This window comes from Salvelinus namaycush, chromosome 37 (genome assembly GCF_016432855.1).
Source record: "Salvelinus namaycush isolate Seneca chromosome 37, SaNama_1.0, whole genome shotgun sequence".
Classification (NCBI taxonomy): domain Eukaryota; kingdom Metazoa; phylum Chordata; class Actinopteri; order Salmoniformes; family Salmonidae; genus Salvelinus; species Salvelinus namaycush.
In genome coordinates, this window is record NC_052343.1 from 14520649 (window position 1) to 14533332 (window position 12684).

Consider the following 12684-nt stretch of genomic DNA (forward strand, 5'->3'; position numbering starts at 1 on the left):
GGTTTTGAAGAATAAAACCAAATAAGTACATAAACAGTTCAAAATGGCCCTTTTCTTTTCAACTCCACAAGCTGGCATCTGATCCAGATCAAAACAATCAACTGGAGGCGGACATTTTCTGGTAAACTAAGCACTATGCTAAATATACACTTGCATCCTACTTTGGCTGTAAATGGTTGTCAGGAGCAACAGTACCATATAATTTTGTGCTGGTAAAAAGCTATGTTGTGAATGTATACAGCCTGTTCCGCAAAAATGACAGTGATATTCGCACTTAAGTCAAGTAAAAAGCTCTATATTTTCTTAAATGTCATAATTCACAATGATATACAGAACTGTTAATATGGTTGTGACATCTTTATTTAAGAGCTTTAAAAAGAAGAGAAAACACTTAGACCATCAACATGGCTACACAATTTATTACTGAAAATATTCAATATATCAGGGCATCAGTTCAGTCTCCAGTACTGTAGTTATTGCTTTACAATAATGTCTGTCTGTGGTCCTCAGCTGTCTAGTCTACAACAGGGAATAACACAGGTGAACTGGTTTAGATGGCAGAGGCAAGTTTTAGATCAGAATCCTTTTCTGGGGAGTGCTGACATCATAGATGGAGGAGTCTCTTGAAATCTTGGTCTACTTAGAAACCAACATACGAGAGCGGGACTTTGGGAAATCGGATGTTGAAACCTGGTATAAATTACAATAGGGCAAACGATAAGGTCCCACCATACAGGTCAATAGGTCTTCTTCCAGGAGCGGAAATAGAGCTGGATTGGGATCAGTGGGTTTCTTTTCTGGAGGCTGGGATGGAACACATCAAAGTCTACCCGCCGCACCCTTTGAAGGTAGTCCTCCAGCACCACCTAGAACAGCAGCCAGAGAGAGGGAAACAGCATCCACAGCATCAACACACCTGTTTGTGTGTGTGTTGTGTTGTGTGTGTCTGTCAGTCCTTATTCTCTACATGTGGAAGCTAGCGTGAGCGTCATCTCAGAGCTCAGGAATGTGCTTCCTCTTTGCCCTAGATGCACAAAGCCAGCCCGGCCTAAAACATATGATATGATTCAGCAGCTGAGAGGAAAGAGCCTTTAAGGCGTCAGAACAGATTAACATAGTTATAGCACCAGCAGCAATAGAGCATCATATTTGTGGAAATTTTCCTGGATGGAGAGGATAAATGAGGAACACAGAATTGAGTGGATTAATCTCTCTCTTTCTCTAATTACCATCATACCCCTGCTGGTTGGAGCACTCAAGCGTTGTGACCATCCACCCTTCAAAACATAACACACAACGCGAGGCATTTGTCTATCTCGAATTCTTCACCTGGGCCTCATTCTCAAGCCTCTGGTTAATATGTTCTGTCCTTCCTTTCTTGCTCTCTTTCATGCCCCTTCTCTGTGGGAATCAGACTGCTTTTGAGAGTGCCAGTGGTAAGAGCCCATAATGCAGTCCCTTGGTGGTCTGTCTGGTGCGATTAAAATTGGAGCATTAAAAGGTCTATCTAGCCTGATGGGGAGCGTGCTGTGATGGGAGGGAGATTAGGCTAGACAGACAGCCATGTGAGGATATTGGGAGGTGGTTGAGGAGGAGAAAGGATCATTCAACAGATGGCTGCTCCTCCTTACCTAGGTTCAGATGAACATGACTGGAGGATTAATTAAAAAACGAATGACAAGAGAACTTGAAGAGAAACTAACACACAGACCTGGTCTCCTCCCTGGTGCCAGGACTAAAGAAGCCCCATAGTTCAGTCTTGTCTTCGGTCAACGTTTTAGTAAATATGACCCTTTTCATGATGTTACAGTCACAGTGACCACAACCTAACCCAATAAATGCTAATGATTCTTATAATAATAACAACAACAACAACCCACTGTCTGGAGGAAGGCAGGGAAAGCGGAAGCTGGTATGTTCTTGCTGAATGATCTGGCCTGTGGAGACAAAAAGGTTCAAACTGAGTAAAATTACTAACACAGGCTAATAAAGCTATAATCTGTTTAACAGAGATGGGCGAGCATATAAAAACACCAGTAGCTACTACATTTTGGACTACTTCAGCTTCTCTTTTCCTTTTGTGTACAAACAAGCCTTAACTTGAAGCTCACAATGAAACAAAGTTACAAGTATTCATCAACGTTAAATGATTATGTATGTGTTGTACAGGTAAAAAAGGCATCGTAGTAGCCATTCGAGAAAACGACTGATCCCACATGAGAACACACTATCAGAGCCCTTCAAATGTAGAAATGTAATTGAATCAAATCAAGCAGTAAATCTGTTCGGCAAGAACAGCCCATCAAATAACATTGGAGGAACACTGTCCTGATGTCATGAGGGTACGTACGTGTTGTAGGTGTACGTGGGCTTGGCTGGCAATGTCATATACCACGTCTCTCACATTCTGTTCCCGGCTTCCTCGGATGAAGTCCTCCTGGGAGGCTCTGTGCTGGTGGTGACACACACACACCTTTGTTCACACCACTTATTCACACAGGAGAGATTTGTTCCTTCAAACCACTAATCTAGCCAAGCCAACCAATTGTTCATGCTGAGACCATATGGCCTCTAATGGGGCGAACAAAGTGAAGCTCTCGATAATTATCTTCATTATTCACGGCATGTATAGCGATTGTCAGATCTCAGTTCTCTCTCCTTTAAAAATTGTTATGGCCTCAGGCTGCCCTGAGGTCTGTTTACGGCACTGTGGCCATCAACCCCATGATAGACAGCAGTTGTTTAGAAACTGAGTTCAAGTAGGATAGTTTGACAGCAAAAAATATATATAAAAACGGGTAATCGGAATCTTATTCCACAAATAAGGAGTTTAGTTTGATATAAACTCAGCAAAAAAAAGAAACGTCCCTTTTTCAGGACCCTGTCTTTCAAAGATAATTCATCAAAATCAAAATAATTTCACAAATCTTCATTGTAAAGGGTTTAAACACTGTTTCCCAAGCTTGTTCAATGAACCATAAACAATTAATGAACATACACCTGTGGAACGGTCATTAAGACACTAACAGCTTACAGACGTAGGCAATTAAGGTCACAGTTTTGAAAACTTAGGACACTAAAGAGGCCTTTCTACTGACTCTGAAAAACAACAAAGAAAGATGCCCAGGGTCCCTGCTCATCTGCGTGCACGTGCCTTAGGCATGCTGCAAGAAGGCATGAGGACTGCAGATGTGGCCAGGGCAATACATTTCAATGTCCGCACTGTGAGACGCCTAAGACAGTGCTGCAGGGAGACAGGACGGACAGCTGATCGTCCTCGCAGTGGCAGACCACGAGTAACACCTGCACAGGATCAGTACATCCAAACATCACACCTGCGGGACAAGTACAGGATGGCAACAACAACTGCCTGAGTTACACCAGGAACGCACAATCCCTCCATCAGTGCTCAGACTGTCAGCAATAGGCTGAGAGAGGCTGGACTGAGGGCTTGTAGGCCTGTTGTAAAGGCAGGTCCTCAGCAGACATCACCGGCAACATCGTCGTCTATGGGCACAAACCCACCGTCACTGGACTAGACAGGACTGGCAAAAAGTGCCCTTCACTGACGAGTCGCGGTTTTGTCTCACCAGGGGTGATGTTCGGAGTCGCGTTTATCGTCGAAGGAATGAGCGTTACACCGATGCCTGTACTCTGGAGCGGGATCGATTTGGAGTTGGAGGGTACGTCATGGTCTGGGGCGGTGTGTCACAGCATCATCGGACTGAGCTTGTTGTCATTGCAGGGAATCTCAACGCTGTGTATTACAAAGGAAGACATCCTCCTACTCTTCCTGCAGGCTCATCCTGACATGTCCTTCCAGCATGACAATGCCACCAGCCATACTGCTCTTTCTGCGAGTGATTTCCTGCAAGACAGGAATGTCAGTGTTCTGCCATTGCCAGCGAAGAGCCCGGATCGCAATCCCATTGAGCACATCTGGGACCTGTTGGATCGGAGGGTGAGGGCTAGAGCCATTTCCCCAGAAATGTCTGGGAACTTGCAGGTGCCTTGGTGGAAGAGTGGGGTAACATCTCACAGCGAGAACTGGCAAATCTGGTGCAGTCCATGAGGAGGAGATGCACTGCAGTACTTAATGCAGCTGGTGGCCACACCAGATACTGACTTTTGATTTTTACCCCCCCCCCTTGTTCAGGTACACATTATTGCATTTCTGTTAGTCACATGTCTGTGGAACTTGTTCAGTTTATGTCTCAGTTGTTGAATCTTGTTATGTTCATACAAATATTTACACATGTTAAGTTTGCTGAAAATAAACGCATTTGACAGTGAGAGGACGTTTTTTTTGCTGAGTTTAGTTTAACAATAATATGAGGACAATGAGATTTGTATTGCCCAAAAGCACAAGGCGGTCGGTGTCTGTAGACATGCTGCTACACACATTAGCTTGACAAACTAAACAATCAAGTCAGGTAACTTCAATACTATTTGAATGCAATGAAGCTTGGAATTGCAAGTTATTAGCTAGGCTAGAAGCTGTTGTCAAGCAATAGGAGCAACAACAACAAAACAAACATACAGAGGGTCCAATGCCAAAGCCTGTATAAATGTAACATCACCACGGACAGAGGCTGCAGTAGTTAAACCCCCGGACACCAACAGTCTCTTCCGCTTCCGACCAGAGCAATGAACTTATGACCGGATTAAAATAATTGGAAAATTGCAAAGCACTCACTGTCCTTTAATGACACAGGAAGTGGAGAAAACCCACCAGGTAAGCTTCAATTGAGCTCAGGACTAGACCTTTATGTTACAATAGCACCCCAGGTGTCAAAACAATAGTGCTAGGCAAATGACCTGGAGGCCTCCATGAACCTGACGAGGTCACTAATGTCACACACACTGGACTAGTAGGGGTAAAAACATCTCCTGATGTCACATCATAAACCAGCTGCACACAGTCCCCTGTCACGCCATCTGTGGCTCAGAGGCCTTGTCGACAGATGATCAGACAAAGGCTGTGAATTTGACTTGTAACTACAGCCAGTACATTTGTCATGGGGTTTCATTATAACTGTGCCTCTGGCATACTTCATTTGGAGTAGTGACACACTCCCTCACTGTGTTGATAATGCCAAACCGGTCTAGCAGGAATATAATGTCACATAAAGGCCTGTGTGTGTGTGTGTGTGTGTGTGTGTGTGTGTGTGTGTGTGTGTGTGTGTGTGTGTGTGTGTGGAATGGCAGTATGGCATCCATCTGTACAAAACGTCACCAGCAGGAAAGTCATCATTTTGATACCTCTGCTGCAGATATGGTCACTCACCAGCATGCAGATGTCCATAGGTAGGTAGACTTTGCGTCTGCTGCTGTGGTAGGGCGTGGCTCTTAGGCACGTCACAATCCCCTGGGCCTTACCAATGTGGCTGGCAGCATGATCAGCATGGACATCTTTCACACCTGGACAAACACACACACAAAGGGAATCAGGGAAGACAGAAAATAACTAAAAGTTAAAACATTGCACCACTTTCAAAACAAATAAATAAACTCTATTGAATTAAACATGCGCTGTCTAGGTACAAGAAGAATTTGTCTTCTAGTTTACCTCAGAAACCTAGTTACCGTTTTTGATTGACTAGGACCATGCTAAAACCATAAGCAGACACTGTTCTCTTGTATACATTATTTATCACAACAATGAAGCACAACCGCTTTGATATTAAGAACTGGGAAATGCTTTCATGCTGAGTGCCCTGTACTTGAAATAGATGTCTGACTCAAAGCCTCAACCTCTTCTAGTCAATTAGACTGGAACAAGTGTGACAGGTTCCTTCGCAGAGGGGGGCAAAATAATGACATTCCACAAGAGAAAATGTGAACGATTCACAGAAATCCAGGTATTTGAAATGCAGAAATGATGCCACTTAATTAATCGCTCAAGTGAATACAGCTTGACCAGCTTCTAAGTCTTCCTCTCATAAAACAATCTGCATGTTCAAGTAATCATTATTTTGTATACAGTGCATTCGGGAAAGTATACAGACCCATTGACTTTTTTCACATTTTGTTACGTTACAGCTTTATTATTAAATTATTTAAAAAGTTTCCCCCCCCTCAATTTACACACAATACCCCATACTGACAAATCAAAAACAGTTTTTTAGAAATATTTGCAAATATATAAAAAATAAAAAAAACTTAAATATTACATGTATTCAGACCCTTTACTCAGTACTTTGTTGAAGCACCTTTGGCACCGATCACAGCCTCGAGTCTTCTTGGGTATGACACTACAAGCTTGGCACACCGGTATTTGGGGAGTTTCTCCCATTCTTCTCTGTAGATCCTCTCAAGCTCTGTCAGGTTGGATGGGGAGCGTCTCTCCAGAGATGTTCGACACGGGTTCAAGTCCGGGCTCTGGCTGGGCTAGTCAAGGACATTCAGAGACTTATCCCGAAGCCACTCCTGCATTGTCTCAGCTGTGTGCTTAGGGTCGTTGTCCTGTAGGAAGGTGAACTTTCACCACAGTCTGAGGTCCTGAGTACACTGGAGCAGGTTTTCATCAAGGATCTCTCTGTACTTTGCTCTGCTCGTCTTTCCCTCAATCCTAACTAGTCTCCCAGCTCCTGCTCCTGAAAAACATCCCCACAACATGATGCTGCCACCACCATGCTTCACCATAGGGATGGTGCCTGGTTTCCTCCAGATGTGATGCTTGGCATTCAGGCCAAAGAGTACAACCTTGGTTTCATCTGACAAGAGAATCTTGTTTGTCATGGTCTGAGAGTCCTTTAGGTGCCTTTTGGCAAAGTCCAAGCGGGCTGTCATGTTCCTTGTACTGAGGAGTGGCTTCCATCTGGCCCCTCTACCATAAAGGCCTGATTGGTAGAGTGTTGCAGAGATGGTTGTCCTTCTGGAAGGTTCTCCAATTTCCACAGAGGATCTCTGGAGCTCTGTTAGAGTGACCCTCTGGTTCTTGATCACCTCCCTAACGAAGGCCCTCCTCCCCCATTTCTATTTGCTCAGTTTGGCTGGGCGGCCAGCTCTAGGAAGAGTCTTGGTGGTTCCAAACTTCTTCCATTTAAGAATGATGGAGGCCACTGTGTTCTTGGGGACCTTCAATGCTGCAGAAATGTGTTTGTCCCCAGATCTGTGCCTCAACACAATCCTGTCTCGGAGCTCTACAGACAATTCCTTCGACCTCATGGCTTGGTTTTCGCTCTGACATGCCCGGTCAACTGTGGGACCTTATATAGACAGGTGTGTGCCTTTCCAAATCATGTCCAATCAATTTAATTTACCACAGGTGGACTCCAACCAAGTTGTAGAAACATCTCAAGGATGATTATTGGAAACAGGATGCACTTGAGCTCAATTTCAAGTCTCATAGCAAAGGGTCTGTACTTATGTAAATATGGTATTTGTTTTTTATTTTTAACAAATGAGCAAACAATTCTAAAAACCTGTTTTCACTTTGTCATTAAAAGTATTGTGTGTAGATTGATGAGGAAAATGTTTTATTTAATCCATTTTAAAACAAGGCTGTAACGTAACAAAATTTGGAAAAAGTCAAGGTGTCTGAAAACTTTCCGAATGCACAGTACATCCACAGTATAATGTGACTGTTCCTGTCAGGGTTCTTCCAGATAGGGAAGGAGCAGAGTCATAGTCATCCATTTCTTTGGCTCTATGGAATCTATTCAGAATGTGTTTAATGTAGAGTGGAAATGGGTCATTTCTGTTGTCCAGCCTTTCAGCAAAAATCTACAGGAGATCAGTGGCTATATTGATTCATTCTGATGGCATTTCCATTGTGCAATTATGCACGAAGAGCTCTGCAACGCCAGGCGGACATGGTATCATTAGACAAGACACAATTACAAAGTTCCCGGCAATGTTCCATTCGCTGGCTGTAATTCTCATCTTTCTCAATTTAGTCAATGTGCTGCATTTGCAAGCACGATTCTCAACATTTCTAAGAGGTACTTGAACACTGGGAAGTTAATTGTGAATATAAATTAGATGTTTCCCCCACCCCTCGGGAACAGAACAATGCACATGCTGTACACTCTCTTCAGTCAGTGGAGTCAAGCACAAAACACACATAAACCTGCTCACCTAAACTCTCCAGAAGAAGGTACAGTAGTGAGGACTGGGTATTCTCTGAATAGGCCTCCAACTCCTGGAGGTTTCTATAAGCTCTGTCTTCCATGTCTTTCTCCTGTTGGCAACAGTAGAGACATACTTCAAATAAATGAAACAGAACTAGAATTGAATCCACCCAAATCCATGACCTAAAATGCAACATTTGCTTACTCTCTCAGAGATTATCCTAAGCATCCACCTCTTTGTCAGGTAGTGTTTCTTCACCGCCTGCAAAAGGAGATATTTGAAGATGTTTAAAACAGTACATATCAAATGCATTGGAAAAGCTATGTTTAATGGTATGCAAAGCCCAAACAATATACTGTAGACTGTGATAGCCTGCAGATGTATTAATGAAAATAAAAACAGAAGATGTCTACTCCAGACTGACCCTCCATAGTTCTGCACTGACAGGCTGCACTGGGGGGTCGTCCCTGTATATTTCCTCCACTGTAGTCTTCCAGAACTGCATCCGCATCAGACCTATGGTCTTCTGGGAAACAGAGTCCTTCACCTTGGAGAGAAACAAAAAGCGAGGGTTTTCTCAATTCCTTTCAGAAGACATCTTCATTGAATAAGTTTATACTGTTAGGCATACAGATTTGCATGAAAAATGTCTCGCTTTACTAGACCATTCCCTCACTGTTATCCTTGTTCATATCTAGGTCTATAGGTTGATGTATTATTCTAGACATAACAGCATTACCTTCAATAGCAGGATGCCTGAACATCAACACTTAGCTCTGGACATGTATTGGACATATGACCACCCCATTGAGGATTATAGTATCATAATTTCCAATAAATGCATATACATATTCATACAGTGCCTTCAGAAAGTATTCACACCCCTCAACTCTTTACACATTTTGTGTTACTGCTTGAATTTAAAATGGATTAAATTGAGATTTTTTTATGTCACTGGCTTATACACAATAACCCATGATGTCAAAGTGGAATTGTTTTTATAAATGTTTACAAATTAATCAAAAATAAAACCTGAAATGTATTGAGTCAATAAGCATTCAACCCATTTGTTATGACAAGCCAAAATAAATTCAGGATTAAAGATGTAATAATCAAGTCACATAATAAGTTGCATGGACTCAATCTGTGTGCAATAATAGTTTAACATGATTTTTGAATGACTACTTCATCTCTGTACCCCACACATACAATTATCTGTAAGGTCCCTCAGTCGAGCAGTGAATTTCAAACAAAGATTCAACCACAAAGACCAGGGAGGTCTTCCAATGCCTCGCAAAGAAGGGCACCTATTGGTAGATGGCAACAACAACAAAAATATACAGGCGTCATTCCTAACTCAGTTGCCGGAAAGGAAGGAAACCGCTCAGGGATTTCACCATGAGGCCAATGGTGACTAAAACAGTTAGAGTTTAATGACTGTGATAAGAGAAAACGGAGGATGGATCAACATTGTAGTTATTCCACAATACTAACCTAATTGACAGAGTGAAAAGAAGGACACCTGTACAGAACACATATTCCAAAACATGCATCATGTTTGCAATAAGGCACCAAAGTAAAACTGCAAAAATGTGGCAAAGAAATTAACTTTATGTCCTGAATAAAAAGCATTATGTTTGGGGATATCCAACAACACATCAATGAGTACCACTCTTCCTATTTTCGAGCATGGTGATGGCTGTGTCATGTTATGGGTTTGCTTGTCATTGGCAAGGACTACGGAGTTTTTGGGAATAAAAATAAATGGAATAGAGCTAAGCACAGGCAAAATCCTAGAGGAAAACCTGGTTCAGTCTGCTTTCCAACAGACAGTGGAAGACAAATTCACCTTTCAGCAGGAAAATAACCTAAAACACAAGGTTAAATCTACACTGGAGTTGCTTACCAAGAAGACAGTGAAATGTTCCTGAGTGTCGAGTTACAGTTTTGACTTAAAACTGCTTGAAAATATATGGCAAGACCTGAAAGGGGTTGTCTAGCAATCATCAACAACCAATTTAACAGAGCGTGAAGAATTTTGAAAAGAATAAATGGCCAATGTTACACAATCCAGGTGTTCAACACTCTTAAGAGACTTGGAAAGACTCACAGTTGTAATTGCTGCCAAAGGTGCTTCTACAAAGTATTGACTCAGGGGTGTGAATACTTACGTAAATGAGATATTTCTGTATTTAATTTTAAATACATTTGCAAAAATGTCTTCACTTTGTCATTATGCGGTATTGTGTACAGATGGGTGAGAGAAAAAAATACAAATATAATTATCCATTTTGAATTAAGGTTGTAACACAAAATGTGGAACAAGTCAAGGGGTATGAATACTTTCTGAAGGCACTCAGGGCTGAACTTTCTGGAATACCTGCCTGAGCCAGCTCGACATTGAAGGCCCTCAGGGCCAGTGAGGAGCGCCGGGCATCCTCAGGGAGAAGCAGGGAGGACACAAAACCGTCATAGTCCCGAGACCTGGGGAAACAAGGCAGTGGACACAGGCAAGTTAATTGAAACAAGTCAAGTGTAATGCTATTGGTGGACAAACTTCTTCACAATGAAAACATTGGATGCAGTAACACATGTAACAAAAACAAATAACTGGCCAGGGTTGGGGTCAATTCCATTTCAATTCAGTATATGCACTGACATTTCAATTCTCTTCAATGCATTTCAACGAGGAACAATTGGAATTTTTATGTATTTGGTTTACTTTCTAAATTAACAGGAATTGAACCCAACCATGCAACTAGCGGTACAATGTAGCCAGTCAGAGAGGGGCCCATGCAATTTGTGCATAGAAGGATGCTTGCTAGTCATACCATTTAGCCATATTTAGCTAGCTAGCAAGCTGGGTTGCTTACCTCACAATATCGATACAGTATTTTTCGTTATGCTGAGATTCTGCAGTAGAGTTTGTTGAAGCTCGTATACATTTTACTTCGGTAGGTCGTTGAATACAAATAGCGTGTGGCAATATATTTCTTTGGAGTGAGTGAAACACCGAACATTTTGTGGTTAATAATCCATGCTTTGCACTAATGCCAGATGCCATGTTGACAACATACCCTTCAACTTTCACCCTTACCTTGTGTCACAACAAAAGTATTCCCCCCTATTTCATGTGTTCCGCTTTATGTTGTATTTTTAAATACAGAACACTCGTTTTAGGTAAAGTATTTATCTCAAGGAAGATAATTATTGGTAATTTAGCGAACAATATGTAGCAGCTACAACTGTACATTTCAGAATGTCATTTATAGTAGACCTTTGCAGCAGGCAAAGTAAACAGAACTTGACGTGCTCTTGTCTTGGACAACGTCATATATAAGGGGACTTCCCTCGCGATGATTATGGGAGCTTAAAAGTAGAGTGAGGCAGTTACACAGTTTCAATGTCGATGCTATCATATGGCAACAGTTTCAATTAATTGTCACTTTGCATTGGTCCTGATATGGCATGGTATTTGGCTGTCAGAGTGCAACAATATTGGGTAAGGGCCGTCGTTTCTAGCTCGGTAGCAAAACTTTTACAATCAGACTCAGAAGTTAACAAGCGCTAGCCTGCTCGCTAGCTAGATTGTTTGTGCAGCTGTCTCAAGGAGGCAGACAGGAATCTTGTTAGGACAGCCTGTGAGGAGGACACAGCACCCATCTGACGTGGTAGTCCCGTGTAGTTCAGTTGGTAGTATGGAGCTTGCAATGTCATGGTTGTAGGTTCTATTTCCAATGGTGACCAGTATGAAAATGTATTGAGTAAAATGCATCAGGGTAAATTAGTATTCCCTGACTATGTTCTGCCAGGTTTTGGAAATTAATAAACTCACTAATAATTTGATCAGTTAAAGCCAGGCAGTTGCTTGATTTATGTTTATCTAGTGCAGTGGCAACAGTAAAGAGCAAAGTCATTATTGTCTCTGACAACAGAGTTGTCCCTGTGTGACTATACTAGGCTGTGTGAATAGGCTATTTAACGCAAACATGTTCAGTCAAGTGAAGAAGTCTTTCGTACACTTAGGTCCTCAGCTTGCAGTGACGCTATCTGAAATAAACATATACAGTTGAAGTCGGAAGTTTACAAACACTTAGGTTGGAGTCATTAAAACTCGTTTTTCAACCACTCCACAAATTTCTTGTTAACACACTAGTTTTGGCAAGTCTGCTAGGACATCTACTTTGTGCATGACACAAGTAATTTTTCCAACAATTTTTTACAGACAGATTATTTCACTTATTCACTATCACAATTCCAGTGGGTCAGAAGTTTACATACACTAAGTTGACTGTGCCTTTAAACAGCGTGGAAAATTCCAGAAAATGATGTCATGGCTTTAGAAGCTTCTGATAGGCTAATTGACATCATTTGAGTCAATTGGAGGTGTACCTGTGGATGTATTTCAAGGCCTAACTTCAAACTCTTTGCTTGACATCATGGGAAAATCAAAAGAATTCAGCCAAGACCTCAGAAAAAATTGTAGACCTCCACAAGGTACCAAAATCATCTCTACAAACAATAGTAGTCAAGTATAAACACCATGGGACCATGCAGCCGTCATACCGCTCAGGAAGGAGATGCGTTCTGTCTCCTAGAGGTGAACTT

At 42.0% G+C, this 12684-nt stretch overlaps 1 protein-coding gene across 4 annotated transcripts; it reads right to left on the reverse strand.

Annotated features, from left to right (window-relative positions):
* Positions 1 to 344: 344 nt before the first annotated feature.
* LOC120031397 (NADH dehydrogenase (ubiquinone) complex I, assembly factor 6-like) lies at positions 345 to 11347 on the reverse strand. Of its 4 annotated transcripts, XM_038977131.1 has the most exons (10): positions 11174 to 11347; positions 10950 to 11069; positions 10457 to 10560; positions 8501 to 8623; positions 8281 to 8337; positions 8083 to 8185; positions 5288 to 5421; positions 2351 to 2452; positions 1881 to 1937; positions 345 to 866 (listed from the first exon to the last, which is right to left on the reverse strand). In XM_038977131.1, exons 3-10 carry the CDS (start codon positions 10475 to 10477, stop codon positions 738 to 740), a joined length of 726 nt encoding a protein of 241 aa, XP_038833059.1. In that variant the 5' UTR covers positions 10478 to 10560; positions 10950 to 11069; positions 11174 to 11347; the 3' UTR covers positions 345 to 737. The 4 variants fall into 4 exon arrangements, with proteins under 4 accessions (XP_038833059.1, XP_038833056.1, XP_038833057.1 ...); XM_038977128.1 differs by lacking the exon at positions 11174 to 11347 and having other exon boundaries at positions 10461 to 10560; positions 10950 to 11162; XM_038977129.1 differs by lacking the exons at positions 1881 to 1937; positions 2351 to 2452; positions 11174 to 11347 and having other exon boundaries at positions 10461 to 10560; positions 10950 to 11162.
* Positions 11348 to 12684: the final 1337 nt, after the last annotated feature.